General features: G+C 38.1%; 1 protein-coding gene across 10 annotated transcripts in view; it reads right to left on the bottom strand.

Annotated features, from left to right (window-relative positions):
• Window positions 1-1,268: 1,268 nt before the first annotated feature.
• Window positions 1,269-20,736, bottom strand: part of ELAPOR2 (endosome-lysosome associated apoptosis and autophagy regulator family member 2) — a 251,496-nt gene continuing 232,028 nt past the window's right edge. For all 10 annotated transcript variants that reach the window (XM_087861112.1, XM_087861118.1, XM_087861114.1 and 7 more), the window contains 3 exons: window positions 15,995-16,173; window positions 14,809-14,974; window positions 1,269-4,061 (listed from right to left, as the gene is read on the bottom strand). In XM_087861112.1, coding sequence (XP_087717238.1) covers window positions 4,002-4,061; window positions 14,809-14,974; window positions 15,995-16,173 — 405 coding nt within the window. In that variant the 3' untranslated portion in view covers window positions 1,269-4,001. The remainder of the gene's footprint in view (window positions 4,062-14,808; window positions 14,975-15,994; window positions 16,174-20,736) is intronic.

The following is a 20,736-nucleotide window of genomic DNA, read 5'->3' as shown; positions in this document are numbered from 1 at the left end:
TGGCTTTGCCTATGTGTAGGTGATGAAATCAAGGGAGGGTGATGATTTAGTTCCTTCCTGAACATCTGTAGAGACTTGAGACTTGAGACTTGAGAAACTCTTGAGGTGGTAAGCACCTAACGGGCCAAGAATCTATATGCAGATTCTTCTGAATAGTTTTGCTTGTGGGTGGCAGTGATTAAAACTAGTGGTCAGCAAACCACAGCTCCCAAGCTAAATCTAGTCCAGCACCTGTTTTTTGTAAGGCCTGTGAGCCAAGAATGTTTCTACATTTTTACATGGTTGAGAAAAGAACCAAAGAAGAATATGTCATGACAAGTGAAATTTAAATGACACTCAAATTTTCATGTGTATAAATAAAGTTTTATTGGCATGCAGCCACGCCCATTTGTTTACATATTGTCTGTGGCTGCTTTCATGCTACAGAGTTACAACAGAGACCACATGTCCTGCAAGGCTGAAAATATTTACTACCTGATTCTTTACAGCAAAAGTTTGCTGGTCTCTGATCTAGACAACTGCAATAGTACTATCAGTTGTGATGGTAACATCAATATCCACTGTGATCATGTTTTCAATTATTTGTCCCTATCTTCAAGTTTTACTTCCTTCATTTATGATCCTAAAATGAACTCATCTGAAAATGTTAAGCTAAAAGAAATAAAATCTAGCAAGAGTGCTATCTCTGGCCAGTCAATGTGAGGATGAAATCCATTTTAGCATCCAATGAATGCATCAGGTGTTGGGTTTTTGTTGTTGTTGTTGTTGTTGAAGTTTACTCACCTTGGGACCTTTTCTTTAGGGCAACCTGAATTTAGGAATTGGTCCTGTAAATCTGAGATAATATCCACAGTTATGATAAAAGAGATATGAGGATATTTTAATTTGTCTCAAGAGGAAGACCTACTCTACATATCTCCTGTGTAAAAAGGAAATGTGAGCAATACACTGACTTTAAACTTGCCAGTGAAGTCATCTTTCCCACCCCAACTTCCAGGAAATTTACTTTCATGAGGAAGAGAGAAATGATTTGCACAATAGCCTTCCATTAGGAATGACCATGAGCCACAGAAAGTAGTTCTACTGACAGATGTCAAATGACAGTTGACCCAATTGGTCTTGAAGAATGACAGTCAATCATGACCCATCACCTGGGAACCTGGAGACTCCGGTTCATAAATGACTGGACCCAAACAATTCTTCCATATAACCATTTAAACCATCTTCTCTCCTTGGGAAGAAAATAATCACAAAACTCTATACAAAAATACTATGAAACATTTTTAATCCTGGAAAGGACTTGATTTACTAGTAACCAAAAAGGGGAAAAGTCAACAAGAATAAAATTCAGTCTTTTAAATCAAGTGGACACATTTCAAATTGCTCAACGTTGTTAAATGGCATGATGTAATTTATCCATAGAAGACATGGTCTCATCCAGTGGAAAACCAATTTAAATATATTTTGACAGAGGACTAGGAGACATTATAGGCAACAATGGACTTAATGTAGTATTTAAGGCTTCAAAACCTGTGCCTTTTAGAAAAATAACCTATAACTTTTTCTTCTACCATTTATGAGGGGAAAGAAACAACAAATGTCTATTAAAAGTCACAGAAACATGATTAATTTGTTTATGCCTTTCAACATTCCACTAAGCTCTGCAAAGGCAAGACATAAAATTACATTGAATTTTATAGCCAAGATTGGTCTGAATATTTTCCTCATGATATTCTTTCTGTCATACTTCTTCAGCGCTTGGAATAAAATGACAAATCACTGGGACCCAAAGGGGAAAGGCAGCTCCTTTCCAAAGATGAGACTGAGCTGACAAAATCTATTTTATATCTAAAATTAGAAATAAAATAAATTCTTCAATACCAACTACATTTTCAGAGACTTCATTAAAATTTAAGGCATTTGTTTTGACATGTCAAAGATTTTAGTCCAATGACAGGAGAAGAAAGAAGCTACCTGGGAGCAAATCCCAATTATCTCTATGGCTTGGTACATACACGTGGAGCACAGCCGAAGATGAAGAGAGGTGACAGGTGACTATGCGGAACCTTCTGACTCGGTCCAGCCTGGACACCTTTGCCAGGACTCCTCTGAAAAGGTGCAACTCCAATGTACTGTCATTCTTCTGTTTAAATTTTGATCAAGATGGGGGGAAGGCTCATCAGCACAGTTTCCAGGGTAAATGTGAGCAATGTTAAAATAATATCTTGTAATAATTTCTTATTAAAACACGATTTAAGAAATTGAACGTGAAAAAGCTTGATGCTAAGTGACGCCCTCCCTGAATTTCACAACAAACAATAAAATCATGGCAACCTCACCTATACTCACGAATCCCACAGCAAAGATGAACACAAAATGAACATTCATTCAACAACAGAATGGTTCAACGTTTTACCCACCAGAGGAATAACTGCAATTATTTATTTTTTTCCCACTTTCCACAAAAATAAAGACATTACCTGCTGACTCAAAAGTTACAAGTCATACTTCATTGAAAGACTTGGGGCAAAACTTTCAACAAACCCTGCCCCTATGGCCTGCCTCTCAGGCAATCACCAGTCTTTTTTAAAAAAAACCTAGATTAAGATCTACAAAGATTACTGTTTATTGAAAACAAACCAGAGCACCTTAGATCATCAATGGTCAGTAAACTTCCCTCTTTCCCAGTTCTGAAACAATAAAGGTTTACACAAAATTAGTTAGATTCAACTCCATTCAAACTTCTTTCAACAGATAATTATTCAAGTCGTGCTGATTCTAGTAACCCATCCGTCAGAGGAAGTTCACAATTACCTGGATCACTTTTGAATAAGAACAACACATATTTCCTAACTACTTATGGTACAACCACATTCTTATTATGAATACAATTATATGCAATTTCCCAAAATTGAATTCCTGCCTTATTTACGGAAAAAGAAAAACTTCTATGGAAGTCATAACCCTCAATGTCTTACAAGAAAAATAACCATATAACTTTGATGCTTGATATAGGGCCAGTGTCCCACTGCCATTTTCTGCGAACCATGAAGTTATCTCAATACCTTCGCACGGTTATGTGTACTTATACACAAGCCATCCCATTTTCTTCTTCATAATTTTGCATGTGATTTGATAAACAAGCTTTCTCACTCATTTGAAATTATACTTCAAGCATTACATAAATGGTCTTAAGCCATTTGATTTCCACAATGCCGTCAGCTTGTTTGTTTTAAATGGAAAGTCAGGCTTCTCTTTGCCTTTTTTTTTTTTTTTTTTTAATATTCCTTCAACTCTTTCAGTCAAGCCCTTCTTACCAGTTCCAACAAGGATGAAATTTCAAAGGCGAATGTAAGTTTAGATAACCCAAGCACATGTTTACATTTTTATTCTTCCTAAAAAGTTACTGCTTACTTAGGCTTCTGAAATCAAGAAAGACTGTATGGAAAAATGAAAAATTTATTGTCTTTCTTTGTTCACCATTTTTTAATAGAAAAGATGTTTTAAGGTCTGTCAGGAAAATAAATAATGGGAAAAAATTATGTCTTAAAACTTTTCAAATCTCCCCCCAAACTATAAACAAAGAAAAGACATAAATAGAATCACAATGCATATGCTCACATCTGCCCTCCAAAGCACACTTTTTATGTAGAAGTTATAAAGAATAAAAGTTACCCATTACTTATATGGCATGCATCAGCAGTGCACTGGTGGGCTTAACCTTGGTTTTCAGTTATGTCTATTTACAGATAAATCTCTTCCTGAGTTGAGCTTCATCTTCAGTTGAGACCCAAGCCATTTGCTTTCCTATTTTTGGCAAAATAATTGACCATGTGATAAGGCAATCAAACATTTCAACCTCCTTCCCTTTTCAGCGGCATGGCCCTCCTCTGTGAGATCACCAATGTGCCGGATACGAAGACAGGATCTAAACTACGGTCCTGCAGAACTAGAGATCAGGTTTCTTTATTCATTAGTCTGAAGGCTATAGCACTGTCTTTTCATATATTTGGGGATCTTGAGGATTTCAGTTGAACAGATTCAAAATGGTCTTCTTTTTCCTATGAAGAAAAAAATATTGAAACAAAATCAACTCATTCAAATTCCACTAAGATTTTTAGGATCTTACAGGTCCAGAAGGAAAGTTCTGGAAATCATTTTAATCTACCTGCCAGTTGTGGTTAGGATTTTACATTTAAAGGAGAGTGGCAGATATAAAACACATAGCATGCCTGCCCTGAAGGATGTTTTTGACATCCAAGAGATAAGACAGATAATCCAAAATAGAAGCAAACATATGATCGCAATAGATACCAAAAAATACAGCTTCACAAAAAATATTTTTGTGAAGCAACCACTGAGACCTGACCCCTCCTAAGGGGATATCTGACCTGGGTGCTGAAACAAATGACCTTGCCGTATGAATTTTGGACAAAAGAAGATTGACAGAAGCTACATATTCGCAAGATAACATCGGATACATAGTAAGAAGGAGGACAGCAGAAATAAATAAGGAGAAGTAAGACATAAGATCATTTGGGTTCGCAAACATATTTTAGGAAAATATTTTGGGTATATACCTTCTAAAGATACTAAAAACAAGTCATCTTGGATAATAAATCAAAATTTTAACTCAGATACAGCATTGCTGGCTTTGGTACATATTACATTCAAAACACAGCCTATTAAAATAAGCACTTCTTTAATGGGGAAAAAGAGATTTAAGAGAAGAGATTTCTCCCAATGTTTCACTGTGAAAGTCAGAAAAAACCTTTCTGGAGTGTTTCTGTTTGATAAGCCCCAGTGCACTGCCAGGAACAGGATTAGACTTTCGGGATAAAATATGTCTGTCCTCAAGGAGCTTACAGTGTGTTATGGGAAAGAGCTTTAGGGTACCAACAATAAACTAAAAAGGAAATCTGAGATTTTTATGGTCTTTCCTTGAGAAGATTTGATTCAATATGTTCCTGAGGGGAGAAGGGCCAGAGGCCTGTTGATGATCTTCAAGGGGAGATTTGAAAATAAAAACACGGAAAACACTTTTAAAAATCATGTTAGTGTCATAGAGTTTTAGGTGCTGTGTCCTCTTTGTTCACATGGGACTTTGATCCTATCGCTGAGATGGTGGGATATGTAGGTGTGTGTGTGTGTGTGTGTGTGTGTGTGTGTGTGTAGTTAGCACCACTAAATGAGACTTACGGAACTGTAGCTTATTCACATTTTAAATTCCCAAAACGTGACTCCAGGCCTAGTACATGATAAGCTGTCAGTGTTCATGCAAATGTATTGCAATGCCACATTTCAGAAGGGGAAACACTGGATTGGAACTCAGGAGATGGGTTTTTAATTACTACCTAATCGTCTCTTGGACAAATAAGGGAACCGTTCTAGATATGGGTTTACTCAAGCATTAAATAAAGATGCCATACAAATGATTTCTCTGAGTTCTAAATTCAAGAACTTACTCAAAAGCCAACTTTTCCCAGCAGCTTCTCCTTACCTGTCACTACCTTATTGCACTCCCTTCTCCATCCTTCGAGAGACCCTACACGATGTTCTTGTCACACTGGCTGATCGTGTGTGTCTGTGTAAGATGAGCACGTGCCATGTACTAATAATAACTAGACAGTCTCTGACATAAGAAACTGTATCTAATTTGACATATCACCCAAACCAGGCAGAGTGTCTATCAGACAGTATCCCATGAATGATGGTGGAATGAACAAAGAAAAGAAAAAAAAAAAAAAAAAAAAAGAAAACCCTGAAGATACATTTTTAAAGTTGCTGAGAAAAGCCAAGAAAAGTAAATCCATAAATAAAACCCGACAAGTGCAGTGTATTGGGAGGAAAATACCAAATAAGGTCTGGCCTTTAGGACATGAATAAGCACATATAAGATAAAGCAAATCTTAAATGACATAACAGTTAAGAAACTTCCTACCATTTTTGCTCCGCAGAGCCAGGCATAACAAATTTTTAAATGGGACACACAATAAGACTTGTCCGATGATGTTAACAGCAGCTTCATTCATAGCTGAATATTAGAAATAGCACAAGTATTTATCAATAGGAGAGTGGCTAAATCAATTTTGGCATATCCGTACAATAGAATACCAATCCTGAATAAAAAGGTATCTACAACTGATTAACACAGGGTAGATAAATCTCAGAAACATTTTTCTGAAAGAAAACTTAGGCAAAATACTATATACTGTGTAATTACAGTTATATGAAGTTCTAAAACAGACAATACCAATCTACAGCTTAAAAAGATCATGACAGTAGTTTCCTCTGGGGGATGAAGAAGGGGATCAATTGCACGCAAAAGGACATGAGTTTACTTTCAGGAGTGAGGTTAATATTCTATTTTTTGATAGGATTTGGGGTGACACAAGTATATGCACTTCCCAAGATTCATCAAATTGCATACTTGTTATGTGGGCATTTCACTCTATGTAAATACTGTCCCTTAGAAAAAACTGAAAATATTGAATTCTCTCATCAATTATATGTATCCTGAAGTGTTTATGCATGAAATGTTGAACCCTGCAGCTTACTTTGACATGCATCAAAAAAGATGTATTGGTAAACGAATAGAGGAGTAGAGATTTAGAAAGATAGATAATAAATCAAATATAGTAAAATTTAGGTGGTGGCTATGTAGCTGTTCCACTGTACAATTCTTTTGGCTTTTCCATAATATTTTAAATTTTCATTTAAATTATTTTTTAATTATTAGGCAATTAAAATTGTTATTCAAAACAAAAAGAGGTGCACTCAACCTTCTCAGGGAGAAAGACTTTATCCTCCATCATGTTTCCTGTGACAGTTTTTAGCAATCTTTCAAGCTTTCAACTCTCTGGCCATAAAATAATAACAAAGGAGGTACTGCCACATGAGGAAATACTTCAAAGTTTATTAACACTTGTAATTCCTGGGGCGCCTGGGTGGCTCAGTTGGTTAAGCAGCTGCCTTCAGCTAAGGTCATGATCCCTGGGATCAAGCCCCACATCAGGCTCCTTCCTCAGCGGGGAGCCTGCTTTCCCTCTCCCTCTTCCTCTGCCCCTTCCCCTGCTTATATTCTCTCTCTCTCTCTCTCTCTCTCTCACTCTCTCTCTGTCAAATAAATAAAAATCTTAAAAAAAAATAATACTGGGGCGCCTGGGTGGCTCAGTCATTACGCGTCTGCCTTCGGCTCAGGGCGTGATCCCAGGGTCCTGGGATCAAGACCCGCATTGGGCTCCTCTGCTGGGAGCTTGCTTCTTCCTCTCCCACTCCCCCTGCTTGTGTTCCCTCTCTTGCTGGCTGTCTCTCTCTCTGTCAAATAAATGAATAAAATCTTAAAAAAAAAAAACTTGTAATTCCCACTTTTTCTTTTACATTCAGCTTAAAGGTCACTTCCTCCTCAGAAGCTTACCTGGCACCTGAATGCTTCTTCCATTATAAGACAACGCCCTTACAAAGAGGGAATCACAAGATCAAATCAGGCGAGAGAAGTTTAAGTATTCTGACGATGGGAGATCATTCTCCATGGGTCTCTTGTGTTTCTGCAAGTCTTCTGAGGAAGACATTAATTGTTCTTTATGGTACACAATCTTCTCAAAGCTGTTTATATTACAAAAAGCCTTGGAAGAATACAAGAAAAGTTTGCTTGCAGCCCTGATACTGTCTCCCCCATGGAGCAAAAGACAGACATGCTTCCTGACTGTTAGAAAAGATTCAGATTCCCCAAGCTAAGGCCTCCTCTTGTACAACATAAAACACTGTGTATCACCTAGGCCGCCCCACTCTTTGGGAAATGGGGCTCGAGGAAATAAAATAAACACTGTCATTGTGGCCACTGCTATTGCTATGAATAATAGACTTGTTTCTGACCCAGGAGACTCCTTCCTTCAAAATGTCCATGAAAGTATGGCGGGTTAATTTGTTGGCTAGCAAGTGTGGTGCAATTCCATAACCTTCGTAGTTCTTCACTGTTTTGCTGATGAGGATGGCAAATTGACAGAAAGATGTGTTTCTAGAATAATAAGGATGACAGCCTCACACACTGGTTAACAAGATTTGAGCAAAGTCCGTGAGAATTAGCAATGAACATGGTGACCAAACTGTATGATCCACAAGGCAATTAAAGTTGTCCACTTCACTGCCTGGAAGTGGAAAGGAACCGGGGAGGTGGTTGTAGGCTGAATTCTGGGAAATGGTTCCAAGAGTTCCTGGTTCAGCTGCCTGAACGGTGGCCTGGATGTTGTTAATCCTCCCCTGAGCAAGAGGACTTCCTCACCAATCAGGCCATCAGTTGCAGGTGTGCTCCTTCGTAACCAGTAGTACTAACATTCATCCCTACAGGAAACAGTTTCACCCTCTTTCAGACAGAGGTTACAGAGACATGCACCTAGAATGACCATTAAAGAAAAAAAATAGAAACTACTCATGGGCAGAAACTAAGTGAATTGTTAAAATTTTTGCTGATTCTCTTTGGACATGATGTGGCAGGAATCAATGATCATTAAGAATGGCAACAGCTGGCCATCCTAGCGATAAACACCTCTTGCTCTCTATCATGCCAACTTTGGGCGTGTTCAAAGATGACAGTAAAAGGTCTCAGAGATTTCATAGTGGGTCCCAACTGCAGTTAACAGAGCTTTGGCCTTCTTTAGAGGTTTCACTGAGACGAATTCCCACAGGAAAACCTCATGAGGGAATGCCTAGCACTTGGGTTGTTACTGCCCCAGATGGGTTGACAATGTGGAAGTCCACTGGAGAATGACAAACTGACCCAAAGGAATCTTAATAAGTTAATATGATCAGCCCCACCCTGGAAACTTCAACTATCCTGTATTTTAAAACCAGGCAATAATTTAGATTTATAAAAATGTAGTAAGAAATAAGGTAGATTCCTTTTTTTAAAAAGGCTCCAATATCCGAGTCAAGCCTAAATCAACAAAAGGACAAAACACTTCCAGCCTCAGCCCGAAATCAGTCTGGCTGGGACTGAAACAAGAAGGATTCCCAAAGCTGAAATAGATGATGTCGGGAATGATAGCCTTGCCATGTAACATAGGATCTTAGGTGGACCAGAACACTGCAAGTTTGCGTGAGCAACTGCTGTGCTGCTTAAAAGCGAAAGCATGTGCTTTTGCTTGCTGTCCCAGAAACTGTCTTTCTCTCTGCACCCTTAATCTCTTCCTCCCCATCGATCTTTACTTTGGCTGCTTTAAGGAGAAAGATGATTAGTTTTCCTGTCACCAAGAGGTACTGAAGGCCAGGCACAACCACCTGGGTTGGCTAGGGAGCCTTGAGGAGGGGAAAGATTCAAGCATTTATGACTCTTCTTTGCAGGCACCAAAGTCACCATCCTACAGAACCTGTGACAGGAGAGGGACATGTAAATTCTTTTAATGGGGTTTAAGCAAGGTTCTCCGCAGGGAGGCTAAGATAATGTGACCTTGTGTGAGGGATTCTGCAGGACTATCCAAGTTTCCTTCAGGAAACTGCTAAGTAAATAAAGTTTCTTGAGACTATGTGACCAGATTTGCAATGCTAACCCTGTCTGCCAGTCATGGAAAAACAGTCCAGCACTTGACTAGACTCTTTGCTATTGGAGACAGCATGGCCTCACTTGAATATGCTACCTGCTCTTTGACATCAGCTAACTCATAAAGTATTATCTTTTGAGGTGGGCCCAAGCTAACAGGCTATGTTAAAAACCATCCAGCAAGCTGAATCATGCTCTCCACCTTTGTGGCCTCACAGCCCTAATGACCACTTTGTGAGAGAATTCTCAGTGATTAATGATTCTGCCAATTAGAGACTTCAGCAATGGGAAGGAGCCTTTCCCCAGAGGCATCTTTTGGGATTTTAGATTCATCACCTTGATATGGCTACCAGGTAGAGCCCTTCTGAAAAGCAGCTATTAGCTTCTTACGGAGTTCTTGTCAAAACTGAAAGCCATTCCCATCTACATCTTGTGATTCCGCAGCCTGATAGTTGCATTCATGGTAGGTAAGCAAGGTGGCAAGGACCTCATAAGCCTCACTTGTCAAATATAAATGGTATATTCAAGAATACAGCTGGTCCTGCCCAGAAGCATCTCAACCTTAGATGAAAAAATGGCAGCATACCCTTTTGGGGAAACTTTATCCCTTACTCCACCACCAAAAATGAAGCCACTGGCTCCAGTCCTTAGTTCACCTAAGTTCTACCTCATGCCTGGACCTGTTCACTGATGATTTAGTTGAGTTGAACCCTAATGGGTGTCCACCAGCTGCTGTAGCTCTCCTATCTCAGTGCCAGGTATGCATAACTGAAAACTTACAAACTGCTTGGCTTAGTGGGCAGAATCCAAAGCCATTCTCATAGCTGTGGCCAGTACTTATCTTGATAAACCTTATGAGATCACCACTAACTTTGGAGCTATCACCAAGAGTCAATAAACTATTTGGTCTGCCACTCGGAAAACTATAGACTGATAAAGCAAAATTACTCCTCTCTGGGGCAACAAACTCCAGAAACAAATCTCAGCTGATCAAATCATCTGGGTCACTCATGTAGATACTTCCATTAAGGACCCATGGTCTGAAAAGATCAAAGAGAATTAAGCACACAACAGAGATTGCACCAGACAGACTGCCACAAATGCTGCCCGGACCCATCATTCTGCTCGCCATAGCAATGAATCTGTCATCACACACTGGGCACAAAGTAAAGGACTCTTTTTCAGATGCAGGGGTTACCAAGCATGCAAGACTTGGGATTCATGCCAAGAGTTGACCAGTTTTTCCACGGCAAATTGATGAGGTCACAACTGTGATCACTTCTTTGGGCCATCAGTAGTGCCTTACCACTTTTGACACCTGTTCACATGATGGGGCTGCTGTTCCAGTCTGATCCACTAACTCTAGCCACACCACTACGTCCCTTGAAAAATGTGTTTCATGTTTGTGATTTTATGGATCTTTTGTCATCTAACAATGGTGCCCTTTATCACAAAAGCTACCTGAAAATGGGCTGAGAGTAGAGATGTTCAGTGGTCCTTCGTTACTTCAGACTGTTGAAAGGTATCATTGAGCATGAGAAGGGCCTTCTCAAAATCACACAAAAAGATTTCTGACTCTATCTCTCCCTTACCTCCACCTGGTCCACACTTTTAATAAGGTCATTCAGTTACTAAACATGCTTGTCCCGAGAAAGGGATCATCTCCTCTTGGCTGTGTCATGCATAATTATCAGTAAGAAGGTTAATTAAAGTTATATGCACTTATATAAGGTTATACACACTTACATAAAAATCCAGGATTCTACCCTGTCCACTCATGGACATGATGTGTCTTTTTTACTCAAAAGCAAACCCCTAGGGAGTTTGGAGAGTCTAGGGAGGTTCAGAAGGAAGTCGAGGAGATTCAAATATAATTCTAATATAACCATCTGCATTGTTTTATTGAATTGTCACGATTCTAGATCAAAAGGATAATAACCACTTGTTGACTACACAGCTCATCAAGACCTCCTACCATAGCCCACATGAACAAAGGCAGAAGACACATTTAGTCTCCATCTTAAGTTTTTTAAATGCCTTTGTCCCTCTTGCACTTGAATGTTCTGGAGCGTAGGTCTAGGTGCCAGTAAGGGCATAAGGGGATATGTAGAAATAAGATGAAGTTTTAGCTGAACTGGGAAAAACTGATTTTGTGGCAGTGGAAGAAGATCAATAATGCAGTCTGATAATGAGGTGCCTGGAGGAGATACCTTAGACCCTGAGAGGTATGAAGGATGGAGGAATATTAAAGTTAATTTGTTTTTCAGAGCCACCCTGTCACCTTCTATGAAGGATAATGCATTTGTGTTCCTTTTTCAAATGGTTGCAAGTATCCTAAATTTAATCGACTATTAGGTTCACCATACCCACCAGATGCTCTAACCTTAAGTAAGTCCCTTTAAACTTACTGAGAAATCTATAAGAAACAGCAGGGAATGGCCCATTTCTGCCCCAAATAACATCAACACCAACATTCCCATTGCCATTGCTCAGTCATTCCATGGAGTGAATAAGCACCACCCAGTTGACAGCATGGACCAACAGGAAAAGTTGGACTGACTGCCCTTAAGCAGCCTCTCAAAGACAAAGAAGAGACACAATTATATGAAATGAATTTACTAGCCAGCAAGGGGGTTGCAGGCACCATCAGCCCATATTGCCTAATTAATGTAGGTCCCACTTGGTGTCTCCAACAATTGTCTGTAATACTTTATTTCCAAAGGCACCCTATGTACCTTCAGGACTGTACTTCTTGTGTAGAGGGAAGCATTAACTTCTCTCCTGAAAACATGGTGGCTTACATTTGTATCCTAGGAGGGGTCGTAAGTGGTCATAATTCAACTATTTATGAGAATAGCCCCAATATATCATTAACCTTTAGCAACCGCAAGGATTTTCAAAATGAGATTACAGTTGGTTATTCAGAGGTTTCTGAAGGGATAACTGATGTTATTCACATTTACCCTACAGGCAGTTATTCAGTTAGAAAGGGTGGTAAAAAATTTGTCTCTGACTTTAGCTAAAGTATGGAATGACACCACCTCAGCCTCTGATGACATTTACGTCAACATCAACTCACGGTTCAAACATTATTATGGACGATGTAATTGCCCTAAACTTCACCCTTGAGGGTCAAGACAAAGTCTGTGCAGGCACTCATCTATTTTGGGTGTCTGGATTGCCATCATCCTAGACCAAAAGACAGTGACCACTTGGTTGAATATACTGCTCACCAAGTTCCCCTACCATGGCTATATAGACAAAAGTGGGAGATATATTGGGTTCTGCAAATTTCTGAAAATGTCTTTGACCCTATTCCATATGAATTTTATGGAGGAAAGATCTCAATGGACAGGTCTCAGGCTGAGTAGAAAGATCAATACTGGTACTTAAAGCTGCCCGGCTTTCTAAGGTGGATCCTCACGGTTTATGGGATTTATTCAGCTAGTTGGATCTGGGACCCTGGGGCTATGTTTGAGGTTAATAATGCAGGTTCATCTCATCTTGCTCTTTGGTGTCGTATTGGTAGTAGCTTTATTTAAATGATACATACAGTAAATTGGCCGGATTTGAGCCCAGCCTCAGTCCAACAGATTAAACAGAGTGGTGGATAGTGTGCTATACTAATGGGAAAATTCACCAGAAGCCAAGATGGTGTAGAAATGAAGTTTGGCTATTTTGGGGAGACAATTCTCTGCGGTTCTTTTGCATTTCTGTAGATCTTGTGAGTAAGACAGTGATTTCCCTTTGTTCAAGATTATCTTTTTAAGGATCTTTGTATAGAAAGCAGCTTTGGAAGCTAAAGGAATTGTATTTTTCCAGAGCAAATGGCAGGAAATGGTATCTTCCTCTGAAGCAGTGAAAGCACGCACTACCTCTCTAGTACAGCAGCAGTAATTTCTCTCTTCGGAGCAAAAGACAGGCATGAATACTGCCCATTCTAAAAAAGTCAGGTTCCCAAAGCTTGCAGTTCTTTTCCTGTAATGCAGGCCACTGAGTGTGCAAATGTCATCTGTTCCTGTTCACAGAGCCCTGAGGAAAGTGGGGTTTGGGGAACTGGTACAAATGCTGATACCCTGGTTAGTGTGTTTGCAGTGAGCTCTGAGCTGTGCTTTGTCTCTGACCGGGAGTCTTGCATCTCCTAAACTGTCCATGAAACAGTGGCAGGCTCATTTGTTATCTTGCAAGTAGGGTGAAATCTCAGTTCTTGACATTAACTATGCATTTGTTATTCCAGAGCAAAAACATCCTTCCTAAAGTACCACAGTGGAAAAATAGTTAAATAACCATTAGAAGGGGAATATGGCTTATTCATTTCATTTTTAAATGATCCCTTATAATATATTTATGTGCTTAAATCAGGAGAGTAAAAGGAAATAGTTACGAAAACATTCTCAATAAATGGAATCTTCCGTCACTTGTCCTTCCTGCTGAAAATCATCTGAAACACGTTCTTTCTTCTGTTTCATTCTATTTTTAATGCTGAGTGTAGGTACACTGGTAATTTCTCCTATTTAAGTCAATGGTGAAGAATGTCAATAAAATGTGTTTACAAATAATATTTAAGGCTTAACATTAATCTGTTTGGATACCGTAATCATTTCAAAGCTGACAAATGTGATGGTATCTGATAAGGCACCTCTAATACCTCAACAGTTTATATAAATTTTACTTTTTCTATGTGAAAAAACTGGGTTGCGATATAAAAAAAAAAAAGAATGAGTGAATAAGATCTTTTGTAACCTAAAATTTTTAATTAGAGAACAACACATTATCTTTGTGAAAATTCAAATATCACAAAAATGTACTACTTCAAAAACTAAAGACTCACATTAGTTCAAGACTCCCCAGAAGCAGCCATTGTTCACAGTCTGCTTTGCAAAGACTAACATAAATAATCTGTAATGGATGTAATAGTCTGTGTGTTGTTTTTACTTTACTTATCTTTGGCCTATTGACATACATATGTCCGTTTCTAATAGCTGCATAGTTGCACAGGATTCCATTACTTTGATATATGGAAATTTCTTATCTACTCCTTCTTCATGGTGTGTAAGGTTGTTTCTACTCTATTAACCAGGAAAAAAAAATGCTGCGGTGAATATTCTTACATTTATACCCTTGTGTACTTCTAAGAGTATTTCTGTTGGATAAAAATACCCATGGAGATAGAGACAGACCAAATCACAGCATTGCATGAAAGCTACTATTAGGTTACCAGGGCCCCTCATTAATAAATGCAAAGTAATACCAGGTTAAAATTCTGCTCTCACCTTTGTGGCCAAGGATTTAAGTTTTCCCAGTAGTGACTGTTTGTTGGAATATACAACTTCTTCCTCATTGTCTTCTCCTTCCATGATAGCACAACTGTCTGCAGCTGGGAGTTCACACTCTTTTGAGTTAGTTGTCATCACTAGTTTGGAATATTTGTACTCCAGTCTAAATAGTGGTAAATAAATGAAGTGGTAAATAAATAAATAAATAAATTACAAATGAAGGCTAATTTTAGGTGGTCATACACCAGCTCATCAAATGCTCTTGTAGTATATAGTTGCTCTACTAACCAATGTCCCTCACCGATAGCCAAAGCACTATGCGTTCTCATTTATCTACCATCTACACACAAATCTTTTCCAGGATTTCAGAGAATCGTGGCAGTATAGTTAACTCTATCAATTATTTTACATTGATTAAATTGTCCAGTTATGAAGAACTTTTGAAAAACAAAGAGAAACCTTGAAGTTTGAATGCACTGTTTTAATATATACATATTTGGAAGCTCAGAGACTATATGATTTCCCAAAGTTTAGTTCATAAGGATGAGAATACCACATAGGTAAGTGATCTGGTCTTTATTGTTTTTGTATATAACCCATTCCTTTCTATTCACCACCTCAGATATTATAACGGCCTAGAGATATTACAATATAGAACTTTCAGAGCCCCGCCGATATATACATCATTGTAGAAGAGGCAAATGTCGTAACAAATCAATATATATTCAGGAAATAGACTCAATATTCAACCCTAGATTCCTGAAGTCCTGGAGCAAATAAAGATGGTATTTGCCTATATACTTAGTCTGTTTCACAAGAAACTAAAAAATAAACATTGGGGCAAGAAGACACAATGTTGTCATGAAAAGAAAAATAGAGGCAGAGAGAAAACCTGACCTCTGATCTCAGCTCTGCTCCCATCTACCTGAATAAGCCAGAGCCTCCATTTTTCTCTATTTTGTAACAAATGGGTCTAATTCAATCACCTCTAACATTCTATCAACTATTAGTAGAATAAGAATCATTTCTGTTTCCTTTCTTAAAGGTCTTTCCTATAACTCCTTCATAGGAGCAGTTTCTTGTCTGAGAAAAAATAATGGATGTAATAATAATTACATCTATAATTTTCATAACAAAAGAGATCCTTCAGTTCTTACATGGTCACTCCAATGATGTTACTTACTTCTGATTCTTTTTCCAGAAGTAGCAAGTTAGAGCCACCAGCAAAACTGCAGTGAAAGCTCCCACACCTGCTCCCACTTTCAGCCAAAAGTCAACTGTTTCACAGGTTGACAACTTTTTCTCGGGTAAAGAAATTCCTTTAATGCACCATTTAGGTTCATTCCATACATACAAGGTTTCCTTTAAAAAAGCACATACGCACAATGACATGTGAAATGAGATTCAGAAGGAGAAGAGTTCTACTCTTTATTCTTTGTAGGCATAGAGGATTATTCAGCATTCATCTAATAGAAGCTCCAGAAAGAGAAGGAAAAAATAGAGAAGAGAATGAATAGAGAAATAATGAACAAAAACACAACAAAACCAAATAAAAACATGAATCACCAGATCAGGAGGCTTGGTCCAGGCTGAGGAGGTTGAATAGAAATGACTCGCCTGGACATACCATTTGGGCTTTTTTCCTCAAAATCCTTATGATCCCTGACTTCTTAGTCATGTTTTTAATTGAAAGCTTAGGTTGTCATGGGTTTCACCTACCCATGATGTAGGTCCATTTCCCCCACCAAACATCTCCCCTGGGAAGAAGAGCAAACTCTGGACCCAGGACGTGCAGGCGCACCATGACGGGCAAGTGGTGCTGGGGCAGGCACACAGACTGCACCCTTATTGCCCATGCATTATTCTGGGTCATCACTGCCCACAGCTGGTCCTTATTCTTATCCTCCCAAAGCAGATGACTCAGTGCTGTTAGGACAATGTTTTTCAAACTGCAAGTTGCAACTAACTAGGGAATAATGAAATCAATATACTGAATATCAACCATGACTTTTTTCAAATAAATAGATCAAATAACACTAACCAGAAACAAGAATTAGAGTACAGTGCATGCTTCCTTTTATACTTCAACAAATACAATGACCAGTACCAATTTGTTTGATGACTGTATCTAGTGAGATTAAATGACATAGAAGACTCAGTTTTTTAACCATTGTGTCTGATTAAATTTTCTGGTGTCCGATGGTCACTTTAGCAATACCCTAACAGAAGGATAACATAATAATATGTAATTTTATTGTACACACACACATGCACGCACACATTTCTGCAATTAAACACGAAGTACAGGAGAAAGGTATTTACTTTAAGGAAAAGTTTCAATCAAGTTTTGGATAAGAATTCTCAGCATGTTTTTTAGAAAGGACATTAGTAATTGAAGGTTTTTTTTTTCCCTGCATGACAACGTTAATATTTTCATTAAATTTAATGTAAAAAACACTTTTAAAATGGGTCACATTATGTTTGTAAGAATGAGATGAGAAATGAGGGTTATGTTCAAATACAAATGCTACATCTCTAAGGGTAATAACAACAATAGAAAAACATTAACTCTAGTCAACACATGTTGGCTTCATCTGAAGTGCGTTCTAACAAAAAAAATAAAAGACCATGCAATACTTTATATGGTTTCATCAAATGTGCAACAGTCAGTGAAAATGGCAAAGCTCTAATGTCTAATGACAGTCATAAACAAAATGTTAAAACTCCAAATCAAAAAGATACTTGTAAACCCAGAACACTTAACTTTTCCATAAGCTCCTCAAATTGTTCAAGAAAAAAAAAAAAAAGATCAAGCTATTGGCAAAATTTCTCAGTCATCCCATAACTATTAATTAGAACACCTTACCCCTTCATCCAGTCACATGTCATTGGCAAAGGAGAAAATGGCTGACTCTGCAGCTGAAAATATGTATTCTTCTAGCATGGTGGGATATTTTGCAAACAGGGTGAGATAAATTTGATGATAAGCTTTAAAATATCCCTCTTAGTGATAACATGGTATCTCTTCAAATCTTTACGACTGCATGACATTTAGAAGTAATGCTTACTACACACTGAGAACCTGGTATAGATTTCTAAGATCCAATTTGATAAGAGCACTTTCCCCACAAGTTGTGCCACTCTCCTAGTTTGCAACCCTCTCTGTGGAGGACCTGTTGTAATGTGTAAATTTAACTTCATACATACCTGGATTAGATATAGTTACAGAATTGGGAAAATATACTCTTAGTCAATACAGAGTGAAAACCTGTAAAGGATGGAGCAGGAAATACAGTGCAATTTTAAAAACTTAAATGATACCTTTAGCAATATTTTGCAATCACTGTATTTTCTCACTCATGAAGCTTTTGGCATCCAAAGAAATCTACCCTTGCTCGTGAACCTACCATAGCTCCCTCTTACCTACAGTTTGACTTTCTGTGAGTTCAAATAGGAAGCACATGCTTCTCCTGATTTATCATTAGAAAGTCAATAGCAACCTAATGCTTTGTCATGTGCCTATGTCATTCCCCTCACTTGATCTCATCACGCAGACATTTTATCATCTCACATCATCACAGTGGTGAGCACAGGACAATATATTTTGACAGAGAGACCACATTCCCATAACTTTCATTACTATATATTGTTATAATTGTTCTATTTTATCATCAGTTGTTCATCTCTTACTGTGCCTAATTTAGACATTAAACTTTATCACAGGGAGGTGTGTATGTATGTAAAAGGAAAAACAAAGTATTCATGGCATTTGGTACTATCCATGATTTCAGGCATTCACTGGAGTCTTGGCACAATCCCCCACGGGATAAGAGTAATGAAAAAGAGTGAAAGCTGTCATTTGTGTTACGACTGAAGAGCAGACTTTTAAAAATATTTTAAAATATTTTATTCAGAGACTGGAAGTAAACACCCACTTACTGGGTCATGCCCATTTGTTTTGCTGGTGCAACTGAACACACTAAGCAAGCTGCACAAGCTTCGGAATGGCATTTCTATGTTTCTAACTGAAGCCTGATCTCATTTGGCAAATATTTTCAAAACTGATATCTAAGTATAGCCGAAATGTATATTTAACTATTTCTCAAGTTAAATTTAGAACTATAGGAGGGAAATTATATATTTCAATATGACAAACACATCAAAGTGTTCCTAAAGATTATTTTTAAGGCAGAAACAAATATTTAAAAAGAATCACCTTGTAACTATCTGTTCCATTCTTGTAACATGCTGAACCGAATTTTGTCAATAAAGAGCGTTTTGAATGAAATTAGAGAGACTGTTCCAACCTCATGGTCTTAACCTTCTCATCATTACTTTCCAGAAGAGAAATGCTGAATATTAAAGAATGTTTATATAAAAGTCATCTGACTTTTCAAAGCCCTTGAGTTGAACTTGGTGGCCAAAGAAGGGAAGGCATCCATTTCTCCTTTATTCTTTAAGAAAATGATAAGGGTATCACCATTTTAGAGAAACGATAAAGAAGAATTTCCACTGTGAGACATAAAATGTGTATCATTATTATTATAAGGACTAAAACCATGTTTTTTTGTAAGCCAAGAATTTTCACCCTTGACCCACTTAAAAATGTTAACAAGCAACTGGCTCACCGGTGCACGAGCAGTGCCATCTACATGCCCTCTCAACCGTAAGGAGCTATCCAGAGGCAAGCACACTTGATAAATGAAATAAAACATTCCTAATTTTTGTTTACGTGTTGTCCATCTGGGGACTTTTCCTGTTTTGTATTCAATTATTTCATGAGAATACATTTTATATGACCTTTATGCTTAGACTTTATCAGAAAATATGAAAATAAGTATTGTTCCATGAAATTTAATTTCGTTTTTAGGCATATTGCTATGTGTCTGCATTGGTGTCTGTGTACTAGCTTTGCTGTATGATGTATTTCTTAGTATAGGTTCACTGTCATTACAGTTTGAAAAATCCCTAATCAGAGACAAGTTCTGTGTTTTTTTCCTAGAGGTAAAGGCTACTGCCGCTAATACTCTGAGCGCAGGAGATGAGGTGGCACATCCCGATTTCTTGTACTCCTGCCCTCTGACCTGCCAATGACATGCTCCTCCAGACTCTCCTGGACAGAACAGTGCTCCCTCTCTGATCCCCTCATGCCGCGAGCCTTCTGCATGTTCTAGCATGTTCCCCACTCCAGGTGACCTGAACATCATGCCTATTTCATCTGCATCCCAGTTTTCAGAAATCCCATCAGAATCTGATTCTCTGATGCCAATTCCCCACTGAGGTTACCACCACCAGCAGTGATTTATTATCATTTGTGTTTTTCTCTTGTCATTTCAATAGAATTCAGAGAGGTTGAAGTGGGAAGTCATCTTGAAGGAGGAAAAGTTTGTGTTTTCATACGGTACTCCTCAAAGCTAGTACAGCACGCTAAGCACTCTCAGACACGACTTTCAGAAGTGCGAAACGATACCACCAAAGCAAGTCAGTAATATGTATCAAGAGCCTTAAAAATGTCCAGCTGCTTAGATACAATTAATCTCTTTCTCATAATAAATTCTAAACAAATAACACATTTCCAACAAGGACGTTCATTACAGAGTTATTTAAAAAAGACTTCTTGAATTTTTCTCCAATGTCCAACAGGAGATTTATTAAATCCCAATATGTATATAATAGAATATTTGTCAGTAACTAAAAATCATGTTTTCAAAAAAATTTAACGATAAGAGAAATATATTAAACGTAATCCGAATGGTGGTAACCTTATCGGGGAACTGGCATCATTGAGTCGGATTCTGGTGGGATTTCTGAACACTGTCATCAGGATGGGATAGGCCTGATGTCCAGATACATGCTTTACTCTTTAGGTACGCTTTAGTGAACGAGTTATACCATCCCCATCTTAACTATATCTATAACTGCATT

Source organism: Ursus americanus, chromosome 3 (assembly GCF_024610735.1).
Source record: "Ursus americanus isolate L20-20 chromosome 3, mUrsAme1.1.p, whole genome shotgun sequence".
Lineage (NCBI taxonomy): Eukaryota > Metazoa > Chordata > Mammalia > Carnivora > Ursidae > Ursus > Ursus americanus.
The sequence above is the reverse complement of the archived record's forward strand: the minus strand, read 5'-3'. Positions and strand labels throughout refer to the sequence as shown.